The 15,335-nt window shown below is 51.6% G+C and overlaps 1 protein-coding gene across 1 annotated transcript; it reads right to left on the bottom strand.

Moving 5' to 3' along the window:
- Positions 1-4,451: 4,451 nt before the first annotated feature.
- On the bottom strand, positions 4,452-14,925 carry LOC133343216 (CUB and sushi domain-containing protein 1-like). Its single transcript, XM_061552655.1, has 10 exons — positions 14,853-14,925; positions 14,106-14,166; positions 12,642-12,769; positions 10,859-11,105; positions 10,214-10,291; positions 9,221-9,406; positions 7,320-7,400; positions 6,382-6,561; positions 5,596-5,701; positions 4,452-5,384 (listed from the first exon to the last, which is right to left on the bottom strand). The coding sequence occupies exons 1-10, from the start codon at positions 14,856-14,858 to the stop codon at positions 5,339-5,341; spliced, it is 1,119 nt and encodes a 372-aa protein (XP_061408639.1). The 5' UTR covers positions 14,859-14,925; the 3' UTR covers positions 4,452-5,338.
- Between the last annotated feature and the right edge of the window lie 410 nt (positions 14,926-15,335).

The following is a 15,335-nucleotide window of genomic DNA, read 5'->3' as shown; positions in this document are numbered from 1 at the left end:
CGAATAAATAAATGTTTAAATACGGACTACTAATTTATAAAGCCTGTCTTCGCCAGGCAAAAGTTTTCAATAAATATAATAATAAACCTGATGTGATTTTTCAAGCAAAAATGTATCTACGATCATACACCAACAACTACTCCAAAAAATTGTATTTTTCCATTAAAATCACAAAAATTGTTGACGACCTAATTCAACTTTTATATTTCAACACGTATCCATCGGAAACCGCTCAATTAAAAGATTGTGTTTTTATTAGAAAGAAAACAAGGTTTGAACTTAATCCTCTGTGAGGTGAAGCTCCAATCTTTTATCGTTTTCGAATTATTCAAATTTGTATATCATAAAATGCGTGGTTTTTTTTTGTTCAAAACCGTTTTAATCCAAAATATCTGAAAAGCAATAAAAGATAGAACAATGGTTGTCGCTTTAATTTTATTCGCTGTTTAGCGCTCTATCAAACGAAAACAAAACCGCAATGGTATAGTTTGAACGGTTTCTGAATGCCACCAGGCACAAACATGTTCATGAGGCACCTAAACATCGCGATTTGGGGGCCTTAAAATGAAAAATCTCGGATTTTCAGATGATTTATGTAGTTTGTGTCCTAAAATATATCTGTGTCCCAAATTTCAGATGTCTACCTTGTCGGGAAGTGCCCTAGAAGTTTATGAGACATACAAATTAAGGCGTTTGTTGACGTCGATCGAGAACACCGTGTTAGATGTAGCGCCTCTAGTGGCGGCAGAGGGGCACCGCCAAACAATGTCACACCATATGCCACGCATGCACCGTATGTTGAACTTCTTTCACACCGTACGTAGCCAAATCCCGATAATTTAAAATGTGGCTCCGCTGCTGCGAGGATGACCGAAGTTCGCGTGATGGCACAATAGAAACGGGCATCCCCACAATTACTTATTTTCGCAGCGAGGGTTCGATTCGAAGGTCCTTACTTTCTATGGGTTTCAACCACACGTGGAGGGAGGGAGGGGAGTCATATTAATTCCGGCTCGTAAGTGACCAGCGGTGCTCTCGATCAGCCCTGTACACACCACAGCGACGTGGATAACGGGGGGGGGGGGGGGGGCTTGATGCAGACGCGCACAGCGATGATATATATGTTCAATCGTGATTTGAAGCTTTCGTGACTGCAGGAATCCATACTCTTTGGTTCTTTCGGCAAAGTCACGTCGGTAGAAAAATAATCGATCACGACGTTTCGATGGCAACACAAGCAATCGTCATCAGTCAGGGACAACCACAGCAGTTTTTTCTTGCAGTTTTTTCTTACGTGACTTTACCGAAAGAACCAAAGGATATACATTTTGTTGCCTTTTACAGATACCCATCGTAATTTATTGTGTGTTCATTAACCCGCCCCCCGCCCCCCCGACTTCGCGCAAGAAGAGCTCGCAAGGGATGTCATAACATCTACCCCGCTATTGAAGGAAGGATACAGGAGGATGTCTCTACAAATCTGGCTGTCGCCTGATGAAGCTAGTTGTAATTACTGGCGAAACGTCGTACTCAGATTGTAAATGTCGCGGCATTGTTCTCCAACGCACCCAGTGTGCTGTACTAGTGACGAATTGGCATGCTCTGTTTACGTGACAACCCTTACTAGTTGGCTGTGTCGGGTGGTAGCGTATTTAACGACACACCGATATATTTACGCGATCTCACCCCCCCCCCCCCCCCCCAAAAAAAAACCTCTCTATTATGTATAAAATGAATATGTTGGAGCTCCCCGTCCCTTCATTTCGAACGCGTAACATCATCACGCCATCGCGTGCGACTCCACGTTGCCATCGCGAACGAGCGAGCGAGCAAAATTTGACGGCGGTGGCCTCGCGCGGCAAGTCGCCTTAGCACGTGGCGCGTGTGTCAGCTACTTGGCGTGCGTTCCCGAGACGGGCATCATCTGTGCGGCGCTGCGCTTCCCGGCACGGAACCACCACAGGTGACGGGGGAAGGGGCGACGAGGCTGGGCGCTGGACGACTGCGCGTCGGTGGACACCTCATCCTCTGCCGCGTCACCCCGCCGCCGTGACGCGTCCCGCCGGCCGTAGCGGAACCACCACGTGGAAAGCAGCGGCGCCACGGGAGGTTTGCGGGACGAGGGGCGACGAGGAGGAGATGATGACGATGTTGTTGTTGTTGATGACGATGATGATGACGAACCCCCCAACCGTTTCGCCGCGTCCCACGGATTTCCCCGCGGGGTCCCGGGCTGGACCTCGTCGTCCGTGGTGGGCGCGAGAGCCCTCCTCTCGTCGTCCACATCCTCGAACTCGCTCCATGCGTGTTCTGCCGCGGGGAGGAACACAGCGGTGATGGCGTCAAACTCACACCCGCACCCCCCCCCCCCCAGACCTCCGCACCAAAATCGCTGTAAACCTCGCCACCCGAGTTTGACTCCCGACCAAGGCTAACGACGTCAGTGCAAAGTGATGTCAGACTCGGCTGCGCGCTCCTCCTCCCACCTCCACATCCCTCCGCCTTCCCCCTCTCCAATTTGTAACAACGCGCACTGACCAGCCTGGTGAAGTATGCTAAAAACAACAACGACAACAACAACACCCCAATGAGCACCTTGACCCATTGTTTGTATTTTTGTATTGAGGGGGCCCGGGGCAGTTGCACCGCCTGCACACCCGATGGCTACGCCCTCTCGCCGTGATCGCCGACGCGTGGAGCTGCCAGCAACCCGCTGCTGCAAGCGCTGCGGTGTCGAGGCACGTTAATGGCAGTAGAGCACGTGGCCTCGTCGACTCGAGTAGCGTGAATTTCGTGTAGCCGATAGTCGAGTGATACCCCCCCCCCCACCTCCCCTCTATAGCATGTACGGTGAGTTTACTCCGAGTGCTCCGCATACAAACCACTCTACCTTTCTGCCCCATCTGTGTACTGTGAAGAAGGGCTATTGGGTTCGAAGGAAATCGAACCCAGGTCGCTAAGATCGGAGCGCGGTGGTGCGAACTTCCACTGTTGGTGCCCCACGCACAGAGAGACAATCGGTATAAGTGCCGTCTCGATTCCCAGCAACGGCTAACATCAGTAGCGAGCGACGGCTAAACCGGTGCTGGTGGCGCGCTATGTAAACGTCAACAGCACGGGGGGAGACAAAGGCGGCCGAGACCTAATCGTGCGCTGTGGCGGTCTTTAAAAAGGAACATTAACACGAACAAAGATGAAAGATCTCCCGTGTAGCCTGAACAGACTGTTGGGGCAAGTGCTGTTAGCGAGCACCTATGAAGGCCGGCACGGCACACGAGGGGGTGGGTGGCCAACACCACGCCCAGCCTCCTTTGTCTCCCCAGTGGCGATGTTTTACACGCCGCACCAGGAACTCATCGGTGCTTGAGTCGACCTCGGACCGATTCAGATGTCCTCAGTGGCGTTGGTGTCCGTGACCGCGAATCGAACCCGGGTACGCCGGGGTTCGTAGCGCAGCGCTCTAACCGCCACGCTACCGCCTCCCCTCACCTGTACACACACAGCACCCGTGCCTGCTACAGGTGTTGTGTTGTTGTTGCACGGAGCAGTACCTGTGGTGTTGGTCGCGCGCACCTGGCAGGCGATGAGTGCCAGCAGCACTCCGAGCACGCGGGTCGCACCCCCCATGGCGAGCGACTCCCTCCACGGCTCCCCTCTGCGCTCGCGAGCCGCGTCCCCTTTATACCCTCCCCCACTCACTTAAGCGCGTCACGTGACGCCCAGTCGCGTGCGCGTGCTCCCCCGCGTGCTTCGGCGGAGAGCGGCGGCGCACTGGTTGGCGCACTGCGCTTACGAACCCGGCGATCCGCGTTCGAGTCCCTCTCACGCAACCAAAAACGGGGGTGAATATTTGAACCGGTCTGTTACGGTGTGTACACATAGCTAGTAGGGAGACAAAGGCGGCCGGGCGTGGTGCTGGCCACCCACCCCCTCGTGTGCCGTTCCGGTCTTCATTGGTGCTCGCTAACAGCACTTGCCACTACAGTCTGTTAAGGCTATACGGGGATCTTTGTCTTTATCTGTGTTGTGGGGAAGCGGTAGGTGGTGGTAGCGGTTTGCGCTACGCTGTGCTACAAACCCGGCGAGCCGAGTTCGATTCCCGCTCGTGGCCACCAACACCGGTGACGATTATCTGAACCGGTCCTGGGTCTCCCCGAGGTCGACTCAGCCTCAAATGAGTACCGAGTGCGATGTGTAAACGTCGCCACTAGGGAGACAAAGGCGGCCGGGCGTGGTGCTGGCCACCCACTCGTGTACCGTTCCCGTCTTCATAGGTGCTACTCGCTAACAGCACTTGCCCCAACAGTCTGTTCAGGCTATACGGGAGATTTTTGCCTTTGTTCGTGTGTGTGTGAGCTCCGCGTGTGTGTGTGGCGATCTGCGTGTTAAGGCCGGGGGCACATACATTGGTGCAAAGTACAGCAAAACAATTAATTAAGCTTCACATAGTATCAGAAACACACGCTTTATGTTGGTAAAAATGAACACTTCTCGTACAATGTGGTGAAATCGTATAAACACTGCATCAAAACCACAAACACAGGCGCAAAAACACACACACACAAAGGAAAACCCGCATCGGTACAATTAACATAATTAACTGAAAATCATCAGATTAAGACTCAACATTGGACTCGGGCGGTGTGTAGATAATGATGATGACTTTTCGGTGAATAAACGGGCGGATAATGATGACATTGACATATCGGTGGATTCACGCGTAATATACTTTTCATAATGGGTTTAGGTGCGTTCCCTTTCACCCCCCACCTCCAGCCAGTAGAGGCGGCTACATTCAGCACAATGTCATATCATACTACGTGAGACAACAGTTCATTTTTCTGGCTGGCTGGTTGGGCCAGACGTCAGGTGCGGAGGGAGAAACGGGCGGATGAAAGGATGGTTACGTCCAATGGATGTGCGATCTGCTAGTTTGTGTTAAGACATATACAGAAACATTGATTCTGGAACGGGATCACAATTGCGATTATATAAATAAACCAACACTCGTCTTGAAACATACAAATCCGGAGTGCGAGTCTGCGTCCTCCGTGCGCGTGTTTTGGTTGTTGTTGTTGTTGCTGCTGCTGTGTAATGAGGCGCTGTCCAGGGTATTTGTGTTGTTGTTGTTGTTGTTGTGTGTAGCGAAGCGCTGTCCGTGGTGTTTGTGTTGTTGTTGTTGTGTGTAGTGAGGTGATGTCCGTGGTATTTGTGCTGTTGTTGTGTGTAGTGAGGTGCTGTCCGTGGTATTTGTGTTGTTGTTGTGTTTAGTGCGGCGCTGTCCAGGGTATTTGTTGTTGTTGTGTGTAGTGAGGCGCCCTCCATGGAGATTGTGGTGTTACAGAGTCATCTTCGGATGGTCGTCAGACGCTACTTTTCTGGAGCTGAAAAGTGAAAGAAGGCACGGATGTTAACCCGTCAATTTACAGAGACGGCGCGGTTCAGTGCTAAACGCCCATTCACAAAACTGACTGAACATCGCAATTCAGGGCACTCGTGAAAGACAGTCTAAGCAGTCGCCTCACCACCGCACTCATCTAACCACACCACACTCGTCTCACTACCGCACTCATCTCACTACCCCACTCGTCTCACCGTCGTGCGAGGGCGAAGGACACGAGCAGAACCGCGGCGCCTCCGGCCACGCAGCCCGCGGCGATCAGAGCCGAGGCCCAGAGCGGAGACAGCGACATCCCGACCCCTGCGAGTGCGCAGAGCCCCGGGTCACATCCGCACACACATCACCGCCATCAGCAGAATCGCCACCATCAGCAGAATCACCACCACCATCAGTGGAATCATCACCACCATCAGCAGAATCACCATCATCATCAGAATCACCACCATCAGCATAATCACCACCACCATCAGTGGAATCATCACCACCATCAGCAGAATCAGCACCATCATCAGAATCACCACCATCAGCATAATCACCACCACCATCAGCAGAATCACCACCACCATCAGCGGAATCACCACCATCAATAGAAATCGCTACCACCATCAACAGAATCCCTACCATCACCAAAATCACCACCATCAATAGAAGATAGCAGAAAGATCATCATTATTAACAGCAAACTCATCATCGAAATCAGCAGCAATAACAGCGTCGTCACCCCAGCACCTGAATTGTCATCATGAGCAACAGTAGCACAATTTTAACAGCAGCCGAATCATCTTCGTCGTCGTCGTCATCATCAGTAGCGGCAGCAGCAGTGCAGTAACAACGATGGATGTCGCTGCGTCGCGCGCGTTACGTGAGCACGTGGTCGCGTCACGTGAGCACGTGGGCGCGTCACGTGAGCACGTGGGCGCGTCACGTGAGCACGTGGGCGCGTCACGTGGACGCGTCATGTGAGCACGTGGGCGCGTTACGTGAGCACGTGGGAGCCTCGTCCGACCAGCGGCCGCTGTCGAGGCACCGGATGCTCGTGGCGCCCGTGATGGCGAATCCCGGGAGGCACGAGAATCGGAGCACGTCCCCGGCTCGGAACCTGAGCGAGAGGCCGGGCAGGGGCCCCAACCCGCCCAGAGGCAGACCCGGTTCTGGACAGCCTTCTCTCGCAAGACACACACACAGACAGACTCCTCTATTGACACACACACAGAGCCCTCTATTCACACACACACACACTCCTCTATTCACACACACACACAGATCCCTCCATTCACACACACACATCTATTCACACACACACACTCCTCTATTCACACACACACACCCCTCTATTCACACACACACACACCTCTATTCACACACACACACCCCTCTATTCGCACACACACAGACACATCCCTCTATTCACACACACAGATACCTCTATTCACACACACACAGACTCCTTTATACACACACACACAGATACTTCTAGATTTGAAGCTTTCGTGACTGCAAGGATTCATACTCTTAGGTTTTCTCGGGAAAGTCACGTAGGTAATAAATAAATAATAAAATAACAAATAATAAATAATTGAAATAATAATAGAAATAAAATACAAATGTTTTACCTACGTGACTTTACCGAAAAAACCTAAGAGTATAAACACAGATACCTCTATTCACACACACAGATTTATTTATTCACACAAACACAGATCCCGCTATTAACACAAACACACACAGATCCGTATATTCACACACACACAGATCACTCAGTAAAACATATCGAAGCCGGACTAATCCAGGAATAGGGGGAGGGGGAAACCCCTTTCTAGCTCTGTGAGATTGATGACAAGTGGAGGGTGATATTCCGGCTCACCTGCAACGGTCAATCAACAAGTGGCTGTGACTGCATTGCGATTTGCGAGTTCACCGAGAGAAGCGTTGCCTGCGTTGCTCGCGTTCGTCGGCAGCTCGCTGGACGAAGACGTCTCGGCTCGACTCGTCGTTGTCGCTGAGCGGAAAAGCGAAAGTTACGGCACGTTGACCACCCTTTTTTGTTGACTGAAAACGAGCACGTGCGGCAAAAACCACCAGGACACAAATAATTATCAAATGGGCAGCGCGACAATCCAGTGGCTGATCCAAATCCTCAAAAAATTGGCATTTTATTGATATTCACCAGATATAATACGGTGAGTATTTTTTGTATATGTTAATGTAGGGCCCTATTTAAAAAGCTTGAAATTTCGGGTCTTCCCGGGAAGTTTCGAGATCAGTGCCATCTCTGCTGGGCTGTGCCCTGCGCCACTAAAATGTCCCTAAGGCCCCCCCCACCCAAGTTTACTCTGTCCATGTTACTGCGCCCCCCCCCTCCACCACCTACACACACAACAGCCAACAACTCGACTGCCCCCCCCCCACCCGTCCGCATGCCATCCGACAGGAGTTTCAAGTTGTTTATTTCGTTTGACCAGGTAACAATTCAAGGGACGCGGGTCGTCTCATGAGGATGAGTGTAATTCGCAAGAGTGGCATGGGGCATTTAATCCGCCGGGAGCGAGCGATGGTTGCTGTTCTTCCCACCCAACTTCGATTCGGTTGGCTACGTGCAATGCGAAACAAGTTGAACAAACACGCATGCATCCAATGAACTATACAGCTCTTTTTAAGAAGCGACCTGGCCACACTTGATAGCTTAACGAAGCGGCTTATCGCGTGCACATTTAGAGCATCCAAATACTGTAAACGCATTTTTGACTCTAAACGTGGAGGGGAAAACCGGAGCACCCGGAGAAAAATCCACGCGACCACGGGGAGAACACGCAAACTCCACATATATACAGGCGTCAGGATCGGGAATCGAACCCATGACCTTCTGTATACCAGGCGAGATAGTTAACATCTCGCCTCCGTGCAGGGGCCCCAGACCAAGGCAACACCGCCTTCAAGACAACTTCCCTCCGTCCCGCAACCACTGTCCAACCCCCCATCGCCCATCTCCCGCGCCTCCACGTCGTAAAAAAAAAACTTTTTAAAAAACACGCTTTTATTAAATGTACTAGTAATGGAAGAACTCCACGACTCCAGGAAGTGACCCCGAAATTTGCCATAACGTAAGGGACCGTGGCCAATTACAGCCAACGTCAGTTGACAGTGGACAATTAGACCCAAGCCGATTCATAACACATAAAAAATAATGTTTAAAAATATTTATTTTTTTATGATACAATATAGTATTATCATCAGTATGACATAAGTATACCAAGTTTGCAGTCGATACCACATTGGGAAGTGGGTTAAAATTGAGTTACAAGATTTGAGGACACAACAACAACAACAACAGACAGAGGGTGTTAAATGAAAGCGTGTTAAATAACACTGTCAACAATTTTTTTTTCTGGCCTGGAACTGTTTTAGACTAATTTCAGGGTGCTGATTCCAAATCTGATCTCAGATTTGCTCTATCAAATCTCATTTTTATGCTATCGGCATACCCCATCTTCATTGATTTTATCCGAAATTAACTCTGTCACTTATGATTGCAAGTTGTTGCGAGTCAGTGACTGCTTTAGTGTTAAAATATGGTGCTGTATTTTTAGGATAGTGTGTTTATAATAGCATTTTATGTAAATATCCACATTTAATATTTTTCTCCTGCAGTTTTTATTGAAAATGCAATATTTGATATCTCAAAAACCTGATGTGATAGATTTGGAATCAGCACCCAAAAATGACCTTAAGACCGTTGGAATCCCTTATGCCAGAAAAAGTGTGTTGACCAGTGTCCAGTGTAATAAAACGCCCCACACAGACCCGAGTGGGGAATCCAACCTGTCGTGGGTCGTGCGCGGCACACGGGCACGGAGCCGCTCCACCGGCCGCTCGCCTCGCACACTCGGTTGGACGCGCCCACCATGCGGAATCCGGGCCGGCACGCGTACGAGGCCACGCCGCCCACCTCGTAGGAGGTGACCAGCAGACGACCGTTGTCTATGTTTTCGAGAGGCTGGCATTGACCTGCGTGTGTGTGGTAGTGGGGAGCGGTAGTGTAGCGGTTAGTGCGGTGCGCAATGAACCTGACAACCCGGGTTCGTTGCCCGCTCACGGCCAGCACCAGTGACGATTATCTGAACCGGTCCTGGGTCTCCGCTAGGTCGACTCAGCCTCAAAGGAGTACCTGGTGCGATGTGTAAACGTCGCCACTAGGGAGACAAAGGCGGCCGGGCGTGGTGTTGGCCACCTACCCCACTTGTCTGCCGTGCCGGCCTTTATAGGTGCTCGCTAACAGCTCCTGCCCCTATAGTCTGTTAAGGCTATACGGATGATTTTTGTCTTTGTATGTGTGTGTACGTGTGTGTGCGTGCGTACGTGTGTGACTGCGTGTGCGTGTGTGTGCGCGTGTGTATATGTGTACGTGTGTGTACGTTTGTATGTGTGTACGTGTGTATGCGTACGTGTGCGCGTGTGTGTTCGTGTGTGATCGTACGTGTGTGTGCGTGTGTGTACGCGTACGTGTTCATACGTTTGTATGTGTGTATGTGTGTACGTGTGTATGCGTACGTGTGCGCGTGTGTGTTCTTATGTGTGTGTACGTGCGTGTGTATACGCGCGTGTGTGTACCTGTGAGTGCGTGTATATGTGTGCGTGTACGTGCGTACGTGTGTTCGTATGTGTGTGGGGGGGGGGTGTTCGGGAAACACGTGACAAACGCGACGTTTCCACGGCCATTGGAAAGTGCCACCGGCACTCGGAGGGTTGAACGCCCAGAGGTGCAGAGCAGACGGGTTCACGAACCCCTTGGCGCGAGTGAGAGCCCCCGGGTACCTGGGGTGGTGGCCGGGGTGGTGGGGGTCGTGGCCAAGGTGGTTGTGGGCAGCGGGGATGTCTGGAGCGGGTCTTCGACTGCGAGGAAGGAGGGAGTGAGGAGTCAACGCGAATCCGCCGGAATCGATTGTGACGCGACCAACAGCACGTGTGGCTACAAACAGAAAGACAAAGATACGGATCCTTCCGTATAGCCTTAGCAGACTGTTGGGGCAAGTGCTGTTAACGAGCACCTTTGAAGGGCCGGCACGGCACACGAGGCGGTGGGTGGCCAGCACCACGCCCGGCCGCCTTTGTCTCCCCAGTGGCGATGTTTGCACATCGTACTAAGTTACTCATTTGAGGCTGAGTCGACCTGGGGTACGCCCAGGACCGGTTCAGATATTCGTTACGTGTGTTGTTGGCCGTGAACTCGGGTCGCCGGGTTCATAGCGCAGCGCGCTAACCGCTACACCACCGCTCCCCACACGATCAACTGCACGCCGCCCCTACCCCTCCAGCGAAATGTGATTAACATTTACCATTACGTTACGACGGTGGCAATGGCCATTACGCTCTTAACAGACTCGTCCGCTCTGCCAGTCCTGCAATGTGATTTGAAAAAAGAGATCCGCGGCAGCACGCGTTGGCGCGCGATGCACCCACCCCAGAAGCCGATTCGAAATCCGCGCAGCTCCACGGACTCGTCGCTGTTGAACTGCAGCGTCATGCGCCCGATCGCCTGCATCTCCGACACTCCGTAGCGCCGCTCGAAGTCCCCGCCGCAGTAGAGGCGAGGCGGACCCGGCGGATTTCCCGCCTCCATGCGCAGTTTGTCGAAGACGCACGCGTCCGACTCCTCCAGCTCGAAGTCAATGACGCTGATGATGACCACGCCGCGTCGGTCCGAGGACTGGTGGCGAGCGAGAGCGAGAGGACACCCCCCCCCCCCCGGGGGCGGGGGTGGCAGGGGGGGGGCTCCGTTTTCGATCGAAGAAGCAGTGGCAGTAGCGGCAGTGTTGGTCTCAGCGTCGTCATCACAGCAGCAGCAGTGGCAGCGTCGACGCCACGATGGCTAGGAGATGTTAACTACCTCGCCTGGTATACAGGAGGTCGTGGGTTTAAATTCCGACCCTGACGCCGGCTGTTGTATATTTGGAGTTGGCGTGTCTCTATCTCATCATCATCATCACTGTGGCGAGGAGATGTTAACTACCTCGCCTGATATACAGGAGATCGTGGGTTCGATCCCGACCCTGACGCCGGCTGTTGTATATTTGGAGTTTGCGTGTCTCTCTCTCATCATCACAGTGGCTAGGAGATGTTAACTACCTCGCCTGATATACGGGAGATCTCGTGGGTTCGATCCCGACCCTGACGCCGGCTGTTGTATATTTGGAGTTTGCGTGTCTCTCTTTCATCATCATCACGAAGGCTAGGAGATGTTAACTACCTCGCCTGGTGTACAGGAGATCGTGGGTTTCGATCCCGACCCTGACGCCGGCTGTTGTATATTTGGAGTTTGCGTGTCTCTCTCGCCGTGGTCGCGTGGATTTTTCCCCGGGTTTTCCGGTTTGTTCCCTCCACATGTAGAAGCATGCGTTTAGAGTATTTTGGCTGCCACAAGAAGTTCAACATATATGTATATATGTTGAACTTCTTTCGCACCGTACGTAGCCAACCGTGCTCATCGGAGGTGGGGGAAGGACAACAGCCTAAACATAAAAAATACGTTCTGGAGAAATTAGTTTTTAAACCGAGATTTAAAAACACAAAGCTCCAGCCTCTTCCTACTATCAGACAGAAGAGTGTTCTCGACGGTCGCAGACGCGCATGTGAAAGCACGCGATGCGGTGCCCGTCTTTGCTCGATGGCCAGTCAAAAGCCCCTGCGAGAGGCCAGACAGATGCAGTCTATAATAGTCGGACATTGCACGATACATCATGGGGCCTGAAAAGAATCACACTTAATAATAACGTATTTCCCGGTGAACATATTTTTTGTTTTATTGGCATATGAATAGTTACCCTGTAAGTATAACGATCGATATTCTTGGTTATTTCGGTAAAGTCACGTAGAAGGGAAACAATCAAATAATAAAAATCTAAAACAATAAAATTATCACGACGTTTCGACTGCAACACAAGCAATCATCATCAGGTGTGAAAAACACAGCAAGAAAATTTGAAAAATCCGCCACTTAAAAAAAATATATTGCTGTGTTTTTCACACCTGATGATGATTGCTTGTGTTGCAGTCGAAACGTCGTGAGAATTGTATTGTTTTATATTTTTAGGATTTTATTGTTTCCCTTCTACGTGACTTTACCGAAAGAACCAAGAATATGAATCCCTGCAGTCACGAAAGCTTTAAATAAAAACATAACGATCGGGTATAACAATTGAGCCGAGCGATTTCTCGTGATCGGTGTAAAACTCACGACCCGCACCTGAATGACCCAGAGGCAGTTGAGCATGGGCGGGTAGAGTCCCGGGAAGTTGGGCGTCTCGATGATTCCATTGCTGTCCGTGAAGTTCCCTCCGCACGGCGTCTGCGCTCGCGACACGGAGGTCCCAGCTGTGGTACAAGGACACGGATCCACCACCACAGTGGCTTCGCTGGTCACCCCTCCCCGTCTTTCCCACATCGATCAATGTAAACTAACTAATTAACCAGATATTGCTTTTTAATGACGCAAACATCATATGACAACGTTTCCCGGAATGCCCTCGATCACGCTAGATTACGGGTCGGTAAGCAAAATAAAACAAGAAGAGACATTTTTTTTTCAAATTCGCAAAAAAAAAAACAACCCCTCGATATTTCAAGGAGCCGCAATGGCATGCGAATACGAGACGATCATCGATAAATTAGCGCGTCACGAAGCAGTCCCATTTAAGAGCCGCATGCGTCTCCGGAACCGCAGGTTTCCGACGCCTGCGCTACATCGTGGAAGCTAAGCAGGATGTTTTTTTGCGCCTGTTATGATTTGCTTGGATCGTGCGCGGCTGACACCGTGCTCCTATTTAAGTCGGGTGTCGTGGCCAGCTGCTGCTGGGCTCCGTTATCACTCATCAGCAGAGGCCATTTGCAGCAAAAGTGGTCCGAACATTTAATACTGGATGTGGGCCCAATGTCAGCCCAGCAAGCGCGCGGAACGTTGGACTAATGTTAGGCTAACGTTGGGTCAACGTTGGTCCAGCGGGTAGGGAGGGCTCGTGAATGAATTGTTCATCTCCTGCGTTAAAGCCCCACGGCCTGGCTCAGTGATTACGGCGCCGTGTTTGTGTCTCGGTCGAATTCGTAGCTTGGAATACGCTCCTACAACACACGTGCTGTGCTGAATAGTGTGTGTGTGTGTGTGCCCTGGGCATGCTGTGTGTACTGGTCCTGTCGGTCCGCGTACGTCTGTCAGAGAGTGTGCGGAGGGAACACAACGGCAGTGTAGCGGTTAGCGCTACGCTGCGCTACGAATCCGGCCACCCGAGTTCGATTCCCGCTCACGGGCAACACCAGTGACGATTATCTGAGCCGGTTCTGGGCGTCCCCTAGGTCGACTCAGCCTCAAATGAGTACCTGATGTGGTGTGTAGTAAACATCGCCACTCGGGAGACAAAGGCGGTCGGGCATGGTGCTGGCCACCCACCCCCTCGTGTGCCGTGCCGGCCTTCATAGGTGTTCGCTAACAACACTTGCCCCAACAGTCTGTTCAAGGCTATACGGGGGATCTTTGGAGGGAACACAATGTTAGTGTAGCGGTTAGCCCACTGCGCTACGAAGCCGGCCACCCGAGTTCGATTCCTGCTCACGGCCAACACCGGTGATGATTATCTGAACCGGCCTTTGGCCTCCTCCAGGACACAGGATCCCGGGTCGAACCCGTGTGGCACAAATCTCGTTAGGAGCCTCTTACCAGCCAGACAGAAGACAGCCGCTATGAGCGCGATTGTTCCCCGCCGCGACTTCTTGAAGCCCTTGAACAACACGAAATCATCATCGTCATCATCATCATCCAGGGTCAATCCACTGCTGGATGAAGGCCTCTCCAAAGCGTCGTCATCTCTCGCGGCCCTGCGATGTAACTTGTTCACAAAACGCCGCAGCACGAGTTGATCTCATCGTTGCATCTCTGCGCGTGTTGTTGAGTGTACTCAGCTGTACTGTATCTTGAACTCGTTTCGCACCGTACGTAGCCAAGCGTGCTAATCGCAGGTGTGTGATAAGGACAGCAAACTCATTTGACTGCCGTTCCGTTGTTAGTCTTGACCAACGGCGATCACCCTCCCCCCCCCCCAAAGATGCGCTGATTGTTTTTTATTTTGATTTAAAGTTACGTAGAATGTTCATGCCGATTTCGACAAGTGACAGTGTCAGAGTGGAGTGAGTGGAGACGCACTGCGCTATGAAGCCATCCACCCGAGTTAGATTCCTGTTCCACATTCAACATCAGGTGGCTGATAATATCGGACCCAGTCCCGGGGTCTCCTATCCACCAACCCGCACTGACCAGCGTGGTGAAGGTCACGGACAATCCCAAATCCAGAAGTGGATTGGCAATCGGCGCTCAGCATGATGTTGTCGTTGTTGTTGTGTATTCATCGTTCTCCTCGCGATGTAGGGCACTGAGCGTTGAGAGTGAAGTGTCCGTCAGCGCAACTACCTTCATCGGCGATGTGGGGTGACCAGTCGAGGCGCGGGTAGCGGGGTCTCCTCGGGGTTCTCTGCTGATTTCCCGCTGGTCCCCTCCGCATTTAAGGTACCCCCCCTTTTCCTCCCCTCGTCGCCTCCCCCTAGACGCACACTTCACCCCTCCGCACGCCCCTGGCCGCGTGAGAGCTCTCCAGGCGCTCTGTGGTCGTGACGGTGACCGCGCGGCGTTTCCAAGTGCGGTGGTGGATATTTTTAAAAATCTGTGACCATCAATATTTGTCCAACTCCACATCATCACCACCGTCAACATTATCCGCCCAACACTCATCCTCTTCCTCCATCCACTCCTCCTCCATGATCCCATCATCGTCATCATCATCCACCGACTCATTGTCGACTGTCTTCTCAAGGAACATCCACCCAATCTTTATCTTCATAATTGCCATCCATTCCTTCTCACTAGTATGAGCATATTTTGATTAATATTTGAAAA

Source organism: Lethenteron reissneri, chromosome 17, assembly GCF_015708825.2.
Source record: "Lethenteron reissneri isolate LAM-NWPU_2019-01 chromosome 17, ASM1570882v1, whole genome shotgun sequence".
Lineage (NCBI taxonomy): Eukaryota > Metazoa > Chordata > Hyperoartia > Petromyzontiformes > Petromyzontidae > Lethenteron > Lethenteron reissneri.
The sequence above is the reverse complement of the archived record's forward strand: the minus strand, read 5'-3'. Positions and strand labels throughout refer to the sequence as shown.